The sequence below is a fragment of the Pteronotus mesoamericanus genome, unplaced genomic scaffold (genome assembly GCF_021234165.1).
Source record: "Pteronotus mesoamericanus isolate MK-2021 breed Mesoamerican mustached bat unplaced genomic scaffold, CSHL_Meso_final contig_2, whole genome shotgun sequence".
Lineage (NCBI taxonomy): Eukaryota > Metazoa > Chordata > Mammalia > Chiroptera > Mormoopidae > Pteronotus > Pteronotus mesoamericanus.
The window spans coordinates 32551331-32572453 of record NW_026555084.1 but is presented as its reverse complement, the minus strand read 5'-3'; the positions used below and the strand labels follow the sequence as shown (position 1 = coordinate 32572453).

Here is a 21123-nt window from a genome sequence, read left to right as displayed (position 1 = left end):
AGGTTGCCGAACTGCCAATTAGGGCCGAGCCTCCGCTGGGACAGCGGAGGTGTGCTCTCTGGGTCTTGCCCGGGAGGCCGGATATTCAGTCGTTCTCAGCAGTGCACTCAGATTGGGCCATCAGACGGGGGTGTGGTCCGAGTCCCTTCGGCTCGCCTAGGCTTTTCTAGGGTTTGTAGGGAGGTACACTTCGTATCCTGGGCCTCTTGCGGCTGAGCTGCCAGCTGCTTTGGGCCGCGTTCCTTTAGATTGGCCCATCCTGGAGGGGGCACAGCGGAAGCGAGAAGAGGCCCAGAGGAGGCTGCAGGCCTCCCCAGCGGGTCCCCGGCCGCCCGCTAGGCTGCCTCGGGTGCCACCGCCCCGCCCCCGCAGCCGGATGTTGTGATTTCTCTCCACCCACACGGCCTCGCCAGCCCTCGGCTTCTGCCGCCTTATAAGGCAGCACTACCATCCAGAGAAGTAGGGATGAGCTCACACCCATTATACAGGTGGGAACTGAAGTGCCAGAGGCCCAGTGGCTGGCTGCAGGCCGAAAGAAAACAAGGCAAAAATTTTACAGCTAATCACTTTCTAGTTCGACATCCTACTCCGTGCACCTCTACTTCACACTCCAGGAAATAGAGGCCTGCCCAGTCCCGGTTCAGCTTGCGAGTAAGGCAGAGCCGGATTCAGCTGGGCTTCTGTTACCTATCCATTCATTCATCCAAAAATACAGAGCATCCACTTTCTGCCAGGCACGGGAGCTAGGTGCTGGCGAATACAGTGGTGTCAGCAAAGTAGCCAAGTTTCTTGCTTATATGCTAGAAGGGGGACAAAGATGGTAGTCCTGCAAATAAATAAGTAGAATGGCCTCAGAGAATGATAAGTGCTATTAAGACTGAATATTAATAAAGAGGAATCTCATTTAAAACGGAGTCGCAATGCCAGAAGGGGGAATCGTCTCTTGCACTAGCACTGGAGGTTAATTCAGACCCCAAAAGGAAGGAACTTCAACCGGAAGAGACACACTTTGCAAGATGATGTTACTTTACTAGCCCAGCGGGAGGAAGGAAGATTTTCTTTCTTATGCCAAACTCTCCCTTTCCTCCAGTGGACTTTTCTCTTAAACAACCTCTCCGAACTTCTTCCTTTTTCTCTATAAAATAACGTTCCTTTCCTTTGCTTTTTGGATTTGCCTATGATTTTGACATAGCATGTTTGTCTTGAACTGCAATTCTCTACTATTTCTGAATAAACTCCTCCTGTTGGTAAAATGACTGGCTGTTTTATTTTTTTTATGACAAGACAAAATAACAGTGAGGGGGAACGGTCTTAGAGTATGACAAAGATCTGGCAGAAGAGTTTAAGTAGGGACAACAGCAAGCGCAAGGCCTCCGAACCTAGAGGAGGTCTGATGTTTTCAAGAGGAAGGCCCGCGTAGCTGCAGAGCCCAAGGGTCTGACGGGAGACGAAGAAGCAAGGACATCAGCTAGACTGTGGAAGGCTTTTGCAGGCCATGGTGAGGCGTTTGTTTTTCTTGTGCAATGTGGAGCCTTTGAGAGGCCGATTTATATTCAAAAAGATCATTCCAGCTGGTGGGCTGTAAGGGGGCTGAGAGCAACCGCAGAGAGATGGTTGGGAGGCTCCAGGGCCGGAGCAGAGGTGACAGCGGCTCGGACCAGGGCGGTGGTTGACCGTGGATGTGGAGCCGCGATTTTCCTCTTTTTTTTTTTCATCTCATGGCACACATATAAACTAAAATTCTGTGGCGCACCAAAAAGTATATTTTTTGCCGATCTTACAAAAAAAATAGATATAATTTTGATTCATTTACATTAGATGGCTATTGTGTTTGCTGTCTTCATTTTTTAATTTGACAGTCCACGGCAGTGATCCCCAACCTTTTTGGCTCCACTTGGACTGGTTTTGGCAACCTTTTTGGACTGGTTTTGTAGAAAACAATTTTTCCACGAACAGGGAGCGGGGCGGCGGGGGGCGGACAGGAGGCAGAGCTCAGGCGGTGATGCCAGCAAAGCTTCGCTCCCTGGCTGCTTCTCGCCTCCTGATGAGGGGCCGGGTTCCTGACACCCTCAGACCAGTTCCGGTCCACAGCATGGGGCTGGGGACTCCGGTCTAAGGGAGAAGAGGTCAGTGCCCCTGACTAAATAGGTAGTGCATGTTTTCAAAATTCATGTGACACACTGGTTACAAATTGCTGATATGGAGAGAAGTACATGGACCTAAGACACATTTGGGAGTAAAGGTAAGCACCTTAAAAGAGGGGAAACCCATCTAGGACAGAGGTCAGAGGTCAGATACCTCACCAGCGAAGGCTGTTGGGTCCAAGTGGGACCTGAGAGTTAAATGAATGTACAGGTTTCAGCGGTAACTGGGGTGGGGAGGGAGGCTTCTGGACGAAGGGCCAGCGCACATTTAAAGCTCTGCAGAGGGAGGCTGTCAGGGCTCATGCATCTGGCCCCTGAGGGCAGAGCACTGGGCTAGGGTTTCGGGTGCACATTGGATCGGGCAGGAGGGGGATGGGGGGCAAGAAATGAGGCCAGGCCTTGGAGGGGGCAGGACCAGGGAGGTCTTTGGAAGCCAGGTAAAGAATTTGTACTTTATTTTTTAGGTAGCAGGAAGCTGTCAAGAGTGTTTTAAGCCAGGAGCAGTGTGATCAGATTGCTTACTCTGAGCCATACTCTGGACGACCTGGGAGTGGGCTGGGAGACAGGGGCTTAGTTGTTTTGGTGCCCAGCATCCAAGTATCCCTCCTTTGTAGGAGGAAGCCCATGAAATGCAGAGACAGGCCATGCTTTCCACTATGGAAATCAAAGGGGAAGCAGAATTTCTCCTCTAAGCTTCCTCGTAGCTGATGCATGTGTTCAAGGCTTCCAATTAGGTATTTGTATCCAAAGCAAGTGATTAACATTAAGACATCAGCCTGACCAATTAGGATTCACTTTGGAGGCAGTGGGAAGGGAGGGGGAGGTGGTCAAGCCAGGCTCTTTCTGGGGCACAAGGATTCAGCAACCACCAGGAGCACACATACAATTAATTTCTCGTCTGCCTGTTACCCAGAATTGTCTTCCATTGTTTGCAGCCAAGTATCCTGAGTAAAAAACTTGCGAGAGGCCTTTTAGGAGGAAGCATTAGAGAGAGGAATGACAGCATCCTGTGCGGGGGCAGTGGCCCAAAGTCGCCGCAAACAAGTGGCCAGATTGGGGGTGGCCGCGGGGCTGGGATAAACAGGACTAGGCGGCGATGGACAACGGTGAAGAGGGGAAGGTGTCACACACGAGCCTCAGGTTTTGGCCCTTTGACCCGTTCTCCACCTACTGGCAAAGCTATGTCTTTAAAAGGGGAAGTTGCCACCCACCCTCTGAGAGGCACGTTTCTAGGAATCTATCCTACCAGCGTAACAGCACGCAAGCAAAACAAGAAATGAACATTCAGGGTTATTCCTTGCGGCATTGTCCAAAAAGATGAACTGCACTAATTCTCCTGTTTAAAGGGGCTTACCAAGTTACTTTTTTTTTGAAGGAGTGGTACAAATGGAAGAGCATAAGTAGACGACTTGATACAGCTTAGAGAAGAGGTAAGGTATGCCCAGCGTGCGTGCACTGCTTCGGTGACCAGGAAAGGCAGGCTCCGCCTCCCCACCCCACCGCCGAGCTGTCCTTGTCGTCGTCTCCCAGGGTGTGCTCATCACGGAGATGCTCTGCCACGCCCGACGGGGGGCCCCTGTCCTGTGCAAGCTGGTTACCAGGTCACACAATTCTTTGATGCATTTTGCCTGCTCATTCAGATAATGAGTCTCAAGGAAGTCACACAAATGGGGGTCATTTTTGTCAGTTTGTGCAATTCCTCTAGTGACTGACTCACACTTCTCTCCAAGTGTAACACACACACTCCGTGGCGCTCAGCCCACTCTCCCAGGCGCCGCAGCCTGGCCTCTCAACATCCTGAAGGCAGGCTCGGCCTCCTTGCTGGCTCTGCGGCTTCGTCAGTTTCTCAGCATGTTCCCGCTCCTTGTGACACTGGGCACAGCTCTTCAAAAGCCACATCCTCGCAGACAAAGCAGTGGGACAGGGACAGGCAGGCACAGGAGACAGAGGACTCCTGGCTCATCGGGAGGTCGATGGCGGCCTGCGAGTCCTGGTGGTGGTTCCGGTGCACCTGGGAGGGGGGCACAGCCATCTGGGTGGGCAGTGGGGGCTCTGGGGCTCGCAGGGGCGCCATGAGGAGTGGCGGAGGGGCCCACGGGATGGGGGTGAGCGCTGGGTCTGTGTAAGAGCTGTCGAAGGGGGAAACCGTGGCTGCCTTCAGCCAAGACTGCCCTGCACTAACTCTCCTTCTTCTTTTTTTGTTGTTCAGTTACAGTTGTCCCATTTTTTCCCACGTTCCTCTCCCCTGCCCTGTCCAACTCCCACTCCCCAAGACAATCCCCAGCCCATTGTCCTTGACCATGGGTCCTTTGTACATGTCCTTTGCCCTGGCCCTTTCCCTTCTTAATAGAGACTTACAGGTACAGGAATACTATGTAGCTTTAAAAAAAAGTGCGCAGGTGCTCTTCCTGCACTAATATAAACAATCCCCCAGATCAACCGTTAAAGAGAAAAACAAAGGGCAGAGCAGAGTGTAGGTTTGGCTGCCACTTTTGTGGGAAGAACAGGATACGCCCGGTTATGCTGTAGTGACCCAGCTGTGTGTGCTGTAGTAACGAATGATCTCTAAACTGCAGTGACTTAAACCAAGTTTACTTCTCAGGTTCCCATGTGTCCAATGTAGGTTGTGGGAAGGGGAGAGCCTCCTCCACTCAGAGACGTCCGTCAGGGACCTGTGGTGACGAGGTCTCCATCTCAATTTGTGCTTCTATGAGGGCAGCCGGTGGAAGGAAACATGAATCCCCTGTGGCCTTTCAGGCTTGCAGCCGGAAGTGAGGCAAGTCCCTCCTGCTCGCATTTCATTGGCCACGGCAAACCACTTAGCCACAACTGCCTCGAGAGGGGTGTTGGGTGCAACCCCCCTGGGGAAGATCATATTTTCCGAAGATGAGTGTAGCACTAAACTCCCACCCCACGGACACTTCTGCAGTGTGATCTTGCCATCCCCGCATCAAGAGGTGGGCTCTGCCCTCCCCGTCCACAGTGACCCCGTCGTCAGGAGAACCCGCAGGAAGTGACACACGTAGGTCTGAGGCCAGGTCAGAAGAGGCCACGCGGCCTGGTTCCCTGGTGGGGGTCACTCTCGGAAGCTTCTTTTGAAATGTTCCCTCGGAATCAGTAGCTATTACATGATGAGCCCAGATGGAATGGAAAGGCCACATGGAGGTGCCCCATGTGTACGAGTGAGGAACCAACCCCTGGGCAACGACTCCAGCTCCTGGCCTTTGGAACCAGCCCCCGCTGTTGAAGTGTCCCCAGCTGAAGGCCGCGACGTTTGCGGCAGAAAGACAAAGCCATCGCTGCTGTGTCCTGCCTAATTCAGGACCGACAATATCCACGAGCATAATAAAAATAGTTGTGATTTTATGCCACTAAGTTGGGAGTGTTTTCTTTTTTAACACAGAAATAGTTACCTGGAATAACTATTGTTGGTAATAATATTATCGGTTGTATTTGTGAACAGCACTCACGACCACCACAGACAGACGTGCCTCTGTGCGCAAGTACACGCGAGGCCAGGGACACTGCTTCTGGGAAGGGGGGCGACGTGGCCAGGGACACACGTGGGAGGGAGGTTTCCCAGCACACACCATTTTGGATTTTTAATCCCGCTTTTTAAAATTTATTTATTTTTTTTGTATTCATTTTTTAAAAGATTTTATTTATTTTTAGATAGAGGGGAAGGGAAAGAGAAAGAGAGAGAGAAAAACATCAATATATGGTGGCTTCTCACATGCCCCCTCCTGGGGACCGGGCCTGCAACCCAGGCATGTGCCCTGACTGGGAATTGAACCGGCAACCCATTGGTTCACAGGCCGGTGCTCAATCCAGTGAGCCATACCAGCCAGGGCTAATCCCTCTTTTTTTTTTTTTTTTTTTTAATTGATTTTTAGAGAGAGAGAGGAAGAGAGACAGAAAGAGAAATGTTGATTTGTTCTCCATGTACTGACACTTTCACTGGTTGCTGCTTGTACACGCTCTGCCAGGAGGTCAAACCCGCAACCTTGGCTTAGGGACAGCGCTCTGAACAGCTGAGCTACCAGCCAGGACTGGGCTATTCATCCTGTAGCACAAGACTGCATTGCTTATTTTAAAAACAATCAACCTGCTCTTATCAGCCTCCTACTCAGAACCCTCCCCCGGCCTCCTGGGTGGGCAGCCCCTCCGACGGGCTCGTGATCCCCCCCATCAGTGTCCCTCCCCCGCCCATGCGATGCCCATCCCTTGACCATGGGCTGGACCCTATGACTCACTTTTAATGAAAAGAATGTAGCAAAAGTGTTGGAGCGTCATCTCCGAGATTCGAGATTCGGTTACTAAAAGGCTGTGGCTTCCATTTCAGGCTCCCACTCTCGCCCCCTCGCCGGCTCGCCCTGAGGGAAGCCAGCTGGCATGTGTGAGCTGCCCCATGGAGCGGCCTGCACAGCAGGGAGCTAAGGCCTCCGGCCAACAGCCAAGGATGACCTGAGGCCCACGGCCTTGTGAATGAACTTGGAAGTGGATCCTACCCCCGGGGAGGCGACTGCAGCCTTGGGAGGGGCTGACCCAGAGGCACCCCGTTAAACAGCGCCCAGGTTCTTGATTCACAAAAACCATGGCACAATAAATATTTGGTTTTTGGGCTGTTACATTTGGGGACAGTTTGTTATCTTTTATTAGCAGCAATAAATAGCTAATATACTTCTCGTTACACTTAAAAATAAAACCGATGCCCCTCCCATGGCCTCCCAAGGCCCAGCTTGGTGCGGCCCGGGAGCCCCCCTGCCCGCGGTCTCTCGCGGCCCCTCCCTCTTGCTGCCCTGTGAGGTCAGCCGCTCGCTGGCCTCCTTTCTGCAGCCACCTGGAGCTGCACTGTCCACTGCGGCAGCCACTAGCCACATGTAGCTATTTCAATCAAAATTAATGAAAATGAAATAAAAAGAAAACACAGTCACCTTTTGAGTGTGCAGTAGCCATGTGTGCCCAGCGACTACCATAGTGGACAACACAGAGAGGGAGGATTTCCTTCATCACAGAAAGTCCTGTCGGACAGCACTGGTCTGGAGGAAGGAGTGGCTCCCATTTGTATAAAGTTTCCACGGACGCCCTGAATGAGGAGGGAAAACGGTGCCACCAACAGAGGAGGAATGAAGGACAGTTCCACCTCGTGACAGCTCTGCCCCAGGGCTCCGCTGGAGGGGACCAGGTCGGAAGCCCAGGCACCGGGAGCAGGAACTCGATGGCTTCCTGCTTCTCAACCCGGCAGGCCCTTGCCGGGGCTGTAGGAGGCAGGCGCCAGGGCACGGGGATGGCGCCTCTCCGCTCTGGTCCACAGCGACTGATGGAAGGGACCCAGGGACCCAGGGAGGATGGGGCAGGCGCGTAGAAATTGCTGAGAAGGGGGAGAGTGTTCGCCCGGGAAAGTGTCTGTACACGTCTAGAGATGGAGCCCCGAGCACACGCCGGGCTCGGCCGCGTTGGGAGCGTTCCCACTCCGTTCCCACTCGGGCAGGTCGACAGCGCGGCCGGATGGACAGCGAGGGCGCCCCTCTCCGCGGGGGGTGCGGCCGTGAAGGCTGGCGGGGGGGGGGGGGGGGGGGGGGCGCGCCCCTGGCCCGCGGTCAAGCAGGAGGCCTGCGGCCAGCATAGGATTTGAAGATTTCCCAATTCGAGTTTATTGCTGTTTCTTTCCTCTAGTTCCTTCTTCTAAGGTCATTATTTTCCTATTCTTTAAACTACTGACTTAGGGAGCTGATCATGAGGGGTTGGGTTTTAGGAACTTCCTGGTAACAATGTATAAATTCTTGCATCAGTTAGGACTTTGGGTTGCAACTAAAATTGCCTTAAGTAAAAAACAAGACGTATTGGTTCACGTAACTGAAAAGTGTAGGTGGCACTTCTGACTTGAAGCGCCTTGGGACCCCAGGTCTCAAATGGCGCCCCTCAGCATCTGTCTTTCCCGGGTCCTGACCCTGCTTTTAACCTGTGTGGTCCGCGTGGCCCGGCGGGTCTTCCCTCTGAGATGTTCAAGAAGGCGGCCAGCAGCGCCCGCTCACCTCGTAGCGCGTGGCAACTTACAGAAAAAGAGAAAGCCTCTATCTTGATGACTCCAGCAAAAATCCAGGGAGTGCCCCTCAAGGGCTTGATTTGAGTCAGGTGTTCATTTTGAACCACTCACTGAGGGGAGAGAGAAGCAGCGTGTTCTGACTTGTTACGTCTGGATCACATGCCCTCTCCACCCCCAGCTGAGGACTGGGGTAATCTTCATTTTTTCTTTAAATATTTATTTATTTAATTTATTTATTTATTTTGGGGGAGACGAGGAGGGAGAGAGGGTGAGAAACATCAACGTGCAAGAGAAACATTGATTAGTGATCGAACCTGCAACCCAGACGTGTTTCCCTGACCAGGTATCGAACTGGTGACCTTTTGCTTTGCGTGACAATGCCCACCTCACTGAGCCACACCGGTCAGGGCTGAGGTAATCTTTATTTTGTCCGCATTGATGAGGAGGGTCTTCCTCAAAGGAACACTGAGGGCCTGCAAGGGTTCCTGGGCTCCATCCCCGCGAGTGTGCCGAGGCTTCCCCACACTGACCAGCCGTCCTCAGACACCAGATCCCGCAGGTAAAGGGCTCAGTCCCGCAAGGCTGCCCTCCCCTTCACAGGCCAGCCACAAGTCCAAATTATTACCTGGGCTTCTCACCGACTGCCTATGGAGGGTTCCTCTCCTTGCGTTTGACTAATTTGCTGGAATGGCTCACAGAACTCAGGAAAACTCACTCTCACTCACTCGATTACCAGTTCATTACAGAGGATATTAAAGATTACAAACCAACAGCCAGGTGAAGAGATATGGGGTGCAAAGTTCTGAACAAAGGAGCTTCTGTCCTCCTGGAGCTTGGGGCCCTGGGCCATGGCCCGTGGAAGTATTTCCTCCCCCAGCAGGGCAGCTCTCCTGAAAAAGGGCCAACGAGCTGTCCTTTGGGGCATTATGGCAGCTTCATTACATAGTCACGATTAAGTCAGCGATTTGCAGCCGGTGTGCTGCAAGAATGATTAAAACATGCAATACCTGACTACTTAGCTGCACTGGCCTGTTTTCCGATAGACTGTCAAATTAAAAAAAAAAAAAATGACAACTGCCAATACAATGCTAGCTGTCTGATGTGAATGAATCAAAATTATATCTATTTTTTGTCAGATCAGCAAAACGCATATTTTTGGTGTGCTTCAGAATTTTAGTAATTAGTTTATGTGTGCCATGAGATAAAAAAGGTTGAAAATCACTGGACTAAGCCAATTATGAAGATCTCTTACCTTGACCAGAGATTGGTTTAGGGGTGTCAGGTGACCCAGCTCTGCCCAGTGAGCTATGAGTGGAGGGCTGCTTGGGATTTTTGTGTGGTAGATTTCTTCATTTCAAAAGATTTATTGGAAGGAAAAGTCTTCTCATTGAAGTTTATGTGATTTGTGGAGCTGTGGCAACCCTAATGTGACTATGAGGGAATCAGCCTGAAGGTTTGCACACTGAGGACCAGAGAAAAGAAAAAAGAATATCTTGGGTTATTTCTTGATGACATTGTCAGATCACTGAATGCACCGCTCCTGGAGCCTCTCTATCTGATCCCTTGTGGCGTGACATGGTGACTCTGAGCGCCCTTACTGCGTACATCAGCTTGGTTTCTCCAAGGCGTCCTGCCGGCGCCAGGCCTCCAGCTCCTCTCACCGCCCTGGGGGGGTCTGCTCAGGATTCACGGCCCTGGGGAGAGCACCCACTGGCCAAGTTTAGGTCTATTTTTTTTTTCAATTAAAAAAATTCAACCAAACACATTTGAAGACCTAATTGGCTTTATGAAGCAATTCATGAGTTGAGCAGCATCCCATCTAGCAACGAGAAGTATGCTCTAAGGGGTTGTACAAAATAGAAGGACTTTATAGGAAGGAGGGTAGGCAAGGGAGCTCTTAGTGAAAGAAAAGAAAGGATTATTTTTGGGCCGGACATCTTTCCTTTGGGGAAAGAGAAGAGGAAGCGTTTCTATTACAAAGATTGCCTCTTCTTTCTATAGGGGATGGTGAGGGCCTATGTGACCGGTGCTTGGCCAGAAGATTCCGGACTGGCTGATTATGTTTCTGGGAGAGGATGAGGCTCCAATTAGATCAGGTATTAAATCTAGGTTTGGCATCATGGGCTTTTAGCACAAGTGATGCCATTGTGGCCTACGGTTTTGTTTTTGTTTTTTTTTTTAAGCAGGCCCCTCTGGCTTTGCTATGATAGGGAGAGGAGGACTTGGTTCATGGAGGCTCCCACAGTGGGAGACGGTCATTAGAAATGACCCTTTCACCACACAAAGGGTGAGGATTAACCCACACAATAGAAACTAGGGGACAAGAGGAAGAGGAAGGGTAACAGATGTTGAGCATCCAAATCACCACGAATGTCCGTCTTCAGCCCCAAAGGATATTACAGCCCATCTTGCATTTCCAGCGAAGCAACCTGTGCTTACTCAGCACGTTCCCCGACTGGCATGCTGCATCCAGGCTTCTGGGAAGCTGCATTACTCAGTCTGCTTGGAAGCCTCCTCCCAGCCTCCGATCCCTTACTCATCGTGAAGACCTGTTCGTTCCAAAGGCCCTTCCATTCCGAGGCAGGAGGAGCCAACATGGGCCTTGCCCTGGGCCACAAGTCTGTGCTCGGGTACAATCAGGAACAGACTAAGACGCTTTCCCTGTAATGAGCTTGTCTAAAGCTGGTTTCGTTTTCTGTTACCTTTGAAAACAATTGTTGAAAAGGTGCCCCTACTTCTCTGGCCCTCCACTGGCTGGGTTTATGTTCCCCGAAGTCTTCCTTGGCCTCTCTTCCTGCAGAACTAAGAAACTGCTACATTCTGTCTCTACTTCATTTCCCACAGGTTATTTTGTATCAGTCCGGACTCTCTTAGGAGAGGAACAGAAATCCCTTCAAATTGGCCTTACTGGTTCAGGTTACCAAGAATTCTTGAGGGTCGGGTTTTAGCGTCCAGGCTCTCCAGCAAAGTCACCAGGGATCCATCCATCTGGACTAGTTGTCAAACGCTGGGTAACAAACCACCCTAAAACTTATGGCTTCAATCAACAATTACCATTCCTCCCAGTTGCTGAGGTTCAGGAATTCAGGAGCAAAAATAGTATGTTAATTATGCCTTAATAAAAACAAACTCAGCGGGACGGCCCCGGCTCGAGGTCGCTCCTGGGGCTGCAGGGCCCACTTCCAAGGCGGCCCCTTCTCACGGCATCAGACTGGCACTGTCTCCCCACACAGGCCTCTCGGCAGGGCTGCCTGGGGGTCCCCCCGGCGCGGCTGCGGGCCTCCCCCAGAGTGAGCGATCCGAGAGACCGAGGCAGAAACCGCCATGCCTTTATGACCCGGGCTTGGAAGTCAAACACGATCGCTTCTGCTGCATCCCCTTGGACACAGCACAGCTCCGACTCAGCGTGGGGACAACTGAACAGCGTGGGGACACAAGGGCATGAGTCACAGGCGCTGTGATCACGGAGGACCGCCTTGGAGGCTGCCTCCCACATTGTCCCTGGCCATTCCTTCCCTGTTCGCTCTGCTTGTCAGCTATGTGAGACTTCGCTCTCAGGCAGGCCTTCTCCAGGCAGTGACAGAGATGACCGCCGACGTCTCCAGGCTCCCACTCTTAGCGGCTCCAGCGGGAAGAGAGGACCCCTTTCCCAAAAGCTCTGGTGAGAAAGTCCCAAAGCTGACTCTCACCAGACAAACTCGTGTGGGCTTCTCCCTCAACCCCACCCGCCCTGCGGCCTGCAGGTGCAGGGATCTTACTGGTCAGCCCGAGGCCACGCCCCCAGCCCTAGGATGAAGGGCAGAGCGGGCCGCTCTAGAGACCCATCAAGGGAATGAAGGAGTGGTTCTCAAAGGAAAAACGAGGGCGCCGTTCCTGAAGCAAGGTTAATGGATGCTGGGTAGGAAAAACAACACCTGTTCACCCCACCTCCCTCCCTTGTGCTCCAAAGGCACATTTTAGCACCCCTCGTTTTAGCGTTTTCTGGTGGGATCCTTTACTTTCTTGGGTCTGCTTTCTGTGGTTGGTAGAATTCTCAGATGGCCCCCAAGATGCCCACCCCTGCTGTACGCTTACCTCCCCCAGTTACTCAGCCAAACACTGATCTAGATGCTTCTATGGGAGAGTGCTGCCACTGTAATTAAGGTCCCAAACCCGCTGACTTTAAGAAAGGGAGGTTCCCCTGGTGAGCCCAGCCTGGCAGCCAGCTCTCAAAAGGAACGATGCTCCCCCGGTAGAGAGTCAATGCGTGAGAGAGAGTCAACGTGGCGGAGCCTCTGCCGCCGGCTTGGAAGGTGTCGGGGTCACGTGGCCGGAAATCCAGGCACCTCCTAGGAGCTGAGGTGGGCCCTGGCCGACAGCCTGCGAAGAAACAGCGACCTCAGTCCTGCGGATGCAAGGAACTGAATTCTGCCAACCATCTGAATAGCTTGGAAGTGGGTTTTCTCTAGAGCCTCCAGAGAACTCAGCCCTGGTCTCACTGTTGTGGGACCCTGAGCAGAAAAACCGGTCACGTAGTGCCAGACTTCCACCCTATGAGTCTGTGAACACATAAATAGATGCTGTTTTAAGTTGTGAAGTTTGTGGTTCATTTGAGGCAGCAACAGAAAACGAATGCACTTCCCAATGGACTCCAAGATCCCGACAGCAGGGAGCTTCTCTTGGGTCTCCTTCGCCTCCTCCCCCGAACGGTACCTGGAAGACAAGAAGTCCCTCTTCCTGAGTCCAGTCCCAGCGTCTGGGAAAGAGACAGGGAACCAGCCCATCATTCTACCCCGACCCCCAGCTGCCAGCTCCCTGCTCGCAAGGCGCCTCCCAAGGAAGTCGCTCTGCTTGGCTGTCCACCAGCGGTCTGTGCCCCCGCAGGCCTGGGAGGGCGGCTTGACCAGCCCCCGCTTCCCACACCTCGGGGACCTTTGGCCAGTTCCATTGATCCGGACTCCTGGGCGGGCGAGCGGTCGAAGCCACGGACAGACGCCATGAGGGCTCTGCTGCTCCTGGGGCCTCTGCTGCTGAGCCTGGAGCCGGTGCTTCCGGTGAGGGCTGCGGGAACCTGCAGGGCTGTGCTGTGGGGGGGGGGGGGGTGGCCCTGGGGTCCCGGTCGCAACCCGGCCTCTGCCCGTGCCCTGCTGGTCGGGTGACGGGAGGGCCTGTGTGGAAAGGCAAGGTCAGCCCTGGAGGCCCGGGCCCGGGAGAGAGACGCCAGAGCCGGTGGATCTGAGGGTGCAGCCTGCGCTGTTAGAGGAGAGGGTCCCTGGCGGGGAGGGGGAGGACCGGTCCGGGTCTTGCGAGGAAATCTCTGCATTTCTGGGCTGTGAGAAGGAGCTGGGGACCAGCATGGGACCAGGGGCGGGCTACGGCTTTCCAGGCAAATTCCCTGTCCTCTCCCCTCCTCCTGTAGACTCCACCTTGGAAAGGCCCCAAGGGGCACAAGCAGAAGCGCAGGGCGGATGAACAGGCCGTCGGTGAGTAGCCCGGCTCTGCCTCGTAGGATGCCCTCGGGTGGGAATGAGTGTGGATGGGGGTGTGCCAATGGTCAGCGAGGGGCGGGATCCTGGGCACAACCGCACTCTTGTCCCCAGGGTATCTGGCTGGCATTCAGGCCGGCACTGATCAGGGCGCCAGGTCTGTGCCAATGGGCGCTGGGGCCCAGAGTGCGCATGCGCTGCAGGCTCCTGGCGGGCGGGGCGGGGCGGGGCTGGGCGGGGCTGGGCTGCACGTGAAGGCCCGCTCCAGCACCTGCCAGTTTTCCTGTTTCCAGCCGCCCCTGTTCTTTTCCTTTCCTCGATACATCTTGCAGGCATTGGTCATGCCACACAAAGGCCAGGGTCCTTGATAGACAAGGAAAGATCAAGAGCAGGGCTCTGGAGCCCAAATGCCTCTGAGCAAGTGACTTGATCTCTCCAAACTCCAATTTCCCCAATTGTAAGACCAGGCTGGCTAGAATAAACATCTTAGGGTTGTGGAGAAGGAGCAATGACTCCTAAATCCATGTGAAAGCACTCAGCTCACTGAGCATTGTCAGGTGCCGGTCAATGCTTAAAATACGTTAGCTTTTCTAATTAAGCCCCCTTTGAGGTAAGGGTGTCTGCCGTCTCCCCCTCCTCAAACCCCACCATAGCTCCCCATTGCCTTTGTTCTCCCGGGCGCTAAATGCTCACCTGGAGTTGGGAACCGATGGCCCTGCCCTGGCGAGCCCGGCTGGTGGGGTCAGGCCTAGCCCCTCAGCGTGGCTCTGCGGCCCAGCACCCAGCTCTGACCGCCTCAGCCTTCCCTCCTCATTGCCCTGCCCCCAGCCAAACTGCTCCCTGCCCTCGTGTCTGATCCAGCCTTGGTGCCCTGCCCTTGCCTAACCACCTACCCAGGAAGCTCCTCCTCTCTGTCCATCCCATTTGCCTCTTAAAAGTCCATCTCAGGCCCTGGCCAGGTATCTCAGCTGGTTAGAGCATCGCCCCGATACACCAAGGTTGGGGGTTTGGTCCTTGGTCAGGGCACATTCAAGAATCAACCAATGAATGCATCATAAGTGGAGAGACAAATTGTTTCTCTCTCTCAAATCAGTGAATTAAAAAGTGTTTTTGAAAAAGTCCATCTCAGACCCCTCTCTCTTCCTTTACTGTCCTGTCACTGGTTTGGCCTTCAGCAAGGGCCTCTGTGCATTTAACAGCAAAAGAGCAGCTAAAGCTCGGCGAGCAGGCACTCCGCGCCAGACTCCGTGCCAAGGGTTCCACAGGCGCTTTCTCACTCAGCCTTCGCATGCTCCTCTAAGCAGATGCAGACAATTCTTGGTATTTGTGTTAGTCGCTGTGAACACTGACTTCGCTACACTGAACCATGGCTCCTAGAAGAAATAGAGTCGGGTTCCTGTGAGTCTCTGGTCAGAAAGTTTCTGTCAACTGTCGATATATAACCTTGTGTTATGTGAGGTTCTGTTTGAAGACCCCTTGCTTAATGTGTATCGTTGACTGATTAACACTGAACTCCCAGCCAGCGGCACTGTAACTCACGCCTGGACGACACTCGTCTAAGACCCGCGTCCTCTCGTCCTCTCCGTGAGGCACAGCACAGCCCGCTTGCCCCGGAACATAGCAGTCTGGCACAATGGAGGCCATTTTCAACAACAAAAGCACAAAATGTGAAAAGTGTGGCGCCACATAGACTGCGAAGAGGACACGTTTAGAGCAGGAGAGCTGAAACAAGGAGTGTCACCTGGTTTGACCTCAGCTGGGAACGGGGGCTTCTCTGTCGACTCAAAATTTTTACCATTCTGTGCATGTCTGTGAATGACCGTGAAAGCCTCTGGAGAACTGATTTGGGTTTTACAAATAAATTTTAGCGAGAAGGCAGATTCGCAAATGCAGAATCTGTGAACCATGAGGCTTGACTGTGCTATTTTTAAAATTATAATAGCCATGTGTGTGTGTGTATGTATATCTATATCTATATCTATATCTATCTATATATATATCTCCAAAACTTTAGAAATTACAACAATGCAAAAGGAGAAAAAAGTCGTCCATAATCCACAATCTTCTAAAAACCACTCTTGAAAATTTTGAGAATGTCCTTCTACATTTCCTTTTAATGCATATGTACATGTATTTGTACAAAAATAGGACCATACTGACATGCTGTTTGTAACTTGCTGTTCTTTAAAAATGATGAGTACCTTTCTGTGTCAATACACATACAGCATCATTTAAATTTTTTTTATAGCGATAAAATACACAAAACCTAAGATTTACTGTCTTAACCATTTCTAAGTGAGCAATTCGCAGGCATTAAGAACACTCACTTTGTGCAACCCCCGCCACCGCCCGCCCCCAGAACTCTCCGTCGTGCCACACGGCAGCTCCTTGACTCTGCTATTATTGCCACTTACAGAGGAGGGGACTGAGGCTCGGAGCGACCAAGCGACTTCCACATTCAACAAGTATTTATGAAGCGCCTACTGTGTGTCAGGCAATCTTTTCAAGCAGGGGGTGCTGGCTTGCGCGAGGCCACACAGCTCGCAGGTGCTGGAGTCGGAGCCGCTCCAGCTGTCTGACTCCAGGGCCCCATTTCTTAAGCAGGATGCCTGAGGGCACAGCGATCTTTTCCGAGGGCCTATCCTTTTTCAATGAGACTCTGAGGGTGGTGCCTGGGAGGCTGGGCACAGGAGTGCCATCAGAATGTGTTATCCCTGCAGTTCTCACTGTCACCGGAGAGCCCTGCCACTTCCCCTTCCGGTACGAACGGCAGCTGTACCACAAATGCACCCACAAGGGCCGACCTGGCCTGCGGCCCTGGTAAGATGGCCCAGAAGGGGTTGGAGCAGGGCCTGGGGAGATGGACGCTGCCCCCCTTCTCCCTAAGGAATCTGCTTGGAGAGAGGAGGCTGTGACAGGGAAGGGTGGGCCAGTTGCACAGGCGAGCAGGGAGCTTGTCTCTTTCCCCAGGTGTGCTACTACCCCAACCTTCGAGCAGGACCAACGATGGGCGTACTGCGTGGAGCCCAAGACAGTGCAAGGTGCCACACATAGCCCCTGGCGTGGCCCAAGGTCCTCTCCTCCCCCTTGGTTATTCTCCTGGGTCTCATCAGACCCTACACACCTGGGATTCTGGGCCCACCCGGCCCCTTCCTTGCTCCAGGGGAAGACGCTTGGGGAGGAGGTAGCCCCATTTTGCATGCGGATAAACTAAGGCTGGAAACAAGGTAAAAAGACAAGCAGGTTTGGGCATGGACTTGGCCCCCATGTGTCTAACTCGGGCTCCCCACCCTTCCCTGCACGGTGTCCGCGTCTCAGACCACTGCAGCAAACACAACCCCTGCCAGCAGGGAGGGACCTGTGTGAACACTCGAAGGGGCCCCCACTGCCTCTGTCCAGAACACCTCACCGGGAAGCACTGCCACAGAGGTAAGGAGATGCTGGGGGGTGGTTTGGGGAACAGGAGCAGCCCCCACCTACTGAGGAGGTCCCAGGACCCTCAGAGACCTGGCAGGGTCCCAGCCTCTCCTGAGACCATCACCTTACCTTGTTCCCAGAGAAGTGCTTTGAGCCCCAGCTTTTCCAGTTCTTCCATGAGAATGAAACATGGCATAAGCTGGAGCCGGCAGGTGTGGCCAAGTGCCAGTGCCAGGGTCCCCAAGCCCACTGCAAGCCGCTGGCCAGCCAGGGTGAGTGGGTTGGTTGGAAACCAGCCAGGAGGAGAACCAAAGGTCAGAGGTCGGGAGAAGGGAGCAAAAGCTGGCAGAGGGCCGGGTGGTGAGTCTATGGAAGGTGGAGAGCTCTCCGTGGGGTTTTTGGGCCCAGAGGTGGCTCAGTGCGCTCCTTCTCCCAGTCTGCCGCAAGAACCCATGCCTCCACGGGGGCCGCTGCCTAGAGGCGGAGGGCCACCACCTGTGCCGTTGTCCCAAGGGCTATGGAGGACACATCTGCGACGTGGGTGAGTCCTGGTCAAGCGGGAGGCAGAAGCCTCACCCCCACGAGGGGAGGGCTCATGGAGAGGAAGAGGGAGGAAAGTGAGAGCTGAGAGCCGGGCGGGAGACTATACTACCTGTTGGCTGCAGGGAGCCTCCTGTCTCCCCAGACCTTGAGGCCAGCTGCTATGAAGGCAGAGGAATCAGCTACCGAGGTGCCGCTGGGACCACGGTCTCGAACGCACAGTGTCAGCCGTGGACCTCGGAGGCCACCTACCGGAACCTGACGGCAGAGCAAGCACTGAACTGGGGACTGGGCGACCATGCCTTGTGCCGGTGCGCTGGGTGGGGCAGGACAGAGTGACCCCTTCCTCCTCAGGTCCCTCCGAGGCTCCCCATGCTCTAACAGTGTCCTCTCTGGTGCTTCCAGGAACCCGGACAATGACACCCGCCCGTGGTGTTTCGTGCGGAGAGGTGCCCGGCTGAGCTGGGAATATTGCAGCCTACCACGGTGCCAAGCTCCAGCACCCGCAAAGCCCCGGTCCCCGCTTCCACCCCAACCCCGCCACGAGCTCCTGGGCCACACTATGCCGTTGGTTTTAGCAACTGCCAAACCTCTGCTCAAGCCTGCAGGTAGTTAGGAAGGGGGCAGGAAGACCAAGCAAAGGGGGCGCGGGTGAACTATGTTCCAGCCACTCGTGGGTTTCCCTGGCCTCAGCCCGAGCTCCTCCACAGTCTCGCGCCCGCCGAGGACCGAACCAGTGGGCTGTGGCCAGCGGCTCCGGAAACGGCTGCCCTCACTGAGCCGTGTCGTCGGGGGACTGGTGGCGCTGCCCGGCGCGCACCCTTACATCGCCGCGCTGTACTGGGGCCACAATTTCTGCGCCGGCAGCCTCATCGCCCCCTGCTGGGTGCTGACCGCGGCTCACTGCCTGCAGAACCGGCCAGTACCGCCTGCCCAGCGCCGGCTCGGGACTCGGCTCCCTGCCCCTGGGCCTAGCTTCCGCGCGGCACGCGAACCCCTGCCCTGTTCTCCCTGCTTTTCCCTCCAGAGTTTCCCCGGAGGAAGCTGAAACCCAGGAAGGGGCTCGGGAACCGGAGAGGGGTGGGCGGGTCCTCCAGGCCGCCCGGGCCGGCTCTGAGCGCGCATCCTCTCCCCACTACGTCCACAGGCCGGCGCCCGAGGAGCTGACTGTGGTGCTGGGCCAGGACCGCCATAACCAGAGCTGTGAGCAGTGCCAGACACTGCCCGTGCGCACGTACCACCTGCACGAGGCCTTTTCGCCTGTCACCTACCAGCACGACCTGGGTGCGTGGGGGCGCCCCGTGGGGATCAGGGGCCTTGTGAAGAGGGCTCGGAGGCCGGCGTGAGGGGTCTCACGCTCCTCTCCGCCCGGGTTAGCGTTGGTGCGCCTGCAGGAGAGCGCGGACGGCCGCTGCGCGCGCCTGTCGCCCTCCGTGCGGCCCGTTTGCCTGCCGAGCAGCGCCTCCGACCCCACGGAACCCGAGGCCGTGCTCTGTGAAGTAGCCGGTTGGGGTCACCAATTCGAGGGTAGGCAGAGCCGCTGGGGGCGGGAGGGAGCCCTCTGGCCCCCGGGATGGAGGGAGGGAAGCCCGCCGCTTTGATACCACCAAGGACAGGCGGCGCCCACCTACTGGGCTGTGAGGACGTGCGAGCCCTCGTTACTGCAGCCGCTCCTCCCAGGGCCTCGGGTTCGCTGTTGGAGACTCCCAAACAAATAAGGGGCAGGGGAGAGTCACACTTCTCTGGGTTCCCACTTGCGCCCGGCCGCAAGGTTAACCAGGACCCGGCCCTGCGCCCGAGCGGCCTGGCCGGGAGGGGGCGTGGGCTTCCGACGCAGGGCTGCCCGCCCCGCCCAGCCCCGCCCAGCCCCGCCCCGCCCCGCCCCGCAGCCTCGGGCCTCCGCTTTCTGGTCCATGAAATGGGGTTACCGGCAGCTCTCTCCCCCACGGGCTTGCCGCGAGCGCGGCCGGTGCCCAGCAGGTCAGGTCCCTGCCCCGCCGCGAGCGGACCCGGAGGGGAGTGAGGAACACGCTCTCGGCTCGCAGGGGCGGAGGAATACGCCAGCTTTCTGCAGGAGGCGCAGGTGCAGCTCATCCCCCGCGAGCGCTGCTCCTCCCCCAGCATGCACGGCGCCGCCTTTGCCCCCGGCATGCTGTGCGCCGGCTTCCCCGAGGGCGGCGTGGACGCGTGCCAGGTGAACCCTCCGCCCGCTTGGCGCCCTGCCCCCACCCCGTCAAGCGCAGACCCCAGGCCAAGGGCGCTGAGCCTTGTGTCCTCGACCCAGGGTGACTCCGGGGGCCCGCTGGTGTGTGAGGAGGAGACCGCAGAGCGCCAGCTCGTCCTGCGAGGCGTCGTCAGCTGGGGCTCGGGCTGTGGCACCCGCAACAAGCCGGGTGTGTACACCGACGTGGCCAACTACCTGCCGTGGATCCGGGAGCACACCGCTTCCTGACCGCCCGGGAACGCGTCTTCCGCCTCGGCGACTCTGGAATGGGAAGGTGGCCGGACACGATCCTGGACGGCAAGGATGGTGCTCCAGCGCCGCCCTCCCCGCGCCAGGCATGGCATAAACAATCAATAAAGCGCTTTTGGCAACGCGTGAGAGGCACAACTCCCTCCACAGCCCCCAGAGAGCAGATCTTATGCAAGATTTAGATGCGTGTCCAGCCGACGTTCACTGAGCCCGGTGTACCGAGCCCCGTGCACAGTGACTCCACGCGTCATTCCTCACATGAAACATTAATACTTTGTTTATGGAGAACTCCTCAACCTCAGCTGTACATCACAATTGTCTGGAGAGCTTTTGGAACCTATGCCCAAGATCCACCTCGGATCAATTAAGTCAGCACACATCTCTAGGGATGGGGTGTGGGCAGGGGCATGTTTTAAAAACCCTCTGGGTGATTACATGTGCAGCTGGGGTTGAGAACCATGGTTAGAAATGCTCGACCTTGTAATAGTGGTGTGGACCCTTGGCAACCAATGTGGAAGTCCCGCTCCTCCGTCCAACCCGCACCAGGGCAGTGGGTCTCAAGGTGCAGTCCCCGGGACCAGCAACAATGGTGTTGCCAGGGAACGTGTTCAAAATGCCTACTTGCACGGTACACGCCATACTGCTGAACCAGAAACTCTGAGCTGGGGCCCAGCAATCTGTCTAAGGGCTCTCCAGGTGATCCTGATGCTCCTAACCTTTGAGAACCATGTTTTGGGACCAGCAGGAGAGGACCGACTATCCAGAAGTGGCATCTTTTTTGTTTTCAAACCCATGTGTAATGTGTTTGATGGGTCATCTAAGTGGGTTTTCAAGGATTATTTTGACTCTCAGGCGATCCCCTCCCTCAGGCTAAATTTGAACTTCACCAGGTGTAAGATACAGCCCGGCACTCATTCCGCCGCAGGAGGTGGCTGCTCTGTGACGTTGCCTTCCTCAACGTCACAACCCCGCCCCCTGCCGGTCACGGTGCCACGGGCGGTTTAGGCCGGAGCAGCCCCACATCCCTCGAAAGTACAA

General features: G+C 55.1%; 1 protein-coding gene and 1 pseudogene across 1 annotated transcript; one reads left to right on the top strand and one right to left on the bottom strand.

The window, feature by feature from the left end:
• Positions 1-1992: 1992 nt before the first annotated feature.
• LOC129066340 (ferritin heavy chain-like) lies at positions 1993-4176 on the bottom strand (annotated as a pseudogene).
• An 8960-nt stretch (positions 4177-13136) lies between these two features.
• On the top strand, positions 13137-20205 carry F12 (coagulation factor XII). Its single transcript, XM_054568025.1, has 14 exons — positions 13137-13223; positions 13589-13652; positions 16376-16475; positions 16626-16696; positions 16974-17084; positions 17213-17344; positions 17509-17613; positions 17758-17923; positions 18018-18220; positions 18323-18530; positions 18760-18896; positions 18990-19139; positions 19658-19806; positions 19897-20205. The coding sequence occupies exons 1-14, from the start codon at positions 13167-13169 to the stop codon at positions 20062-20064; spliced, it is 1821 nt and encodes a 606-aa protein (XP_054424000.1). The 5' UTR covers positions 13137-13166; the 3' UTR covers positions 20065-20205.
• Positions 20206-21123: the final 918 nt, after the last annotated feature.

What these genes read in the sequence shown, in the direction of transcription:
- F12 (XM_054568025.1), top strand. Translation starts at nt 13,167, where the DNA reads ATGAGGGCTCTGCTGCTCCTGGGGCCTCTGCTGCTGAGCCTGGAGCCG. An exon ending in ACCTCTGCTCAAGCCTGCAG is followed by an intron (nt 18,221 to 18,322) that starts GTAGTTAGGAAG and finishes GCTCCTCCACAG; the next exon opens with TCTCGCGCCCGCCGAGGACC. An exon ending in GCGGCGTGGACGCGTGCCAG is followed by an intron (nt 19,807 to 19,896) that starts GTGAACCCTCCG and finishes TCCTCGACCCAG; the next exon opens with GGTGACTCCGGGGGCCCGCT.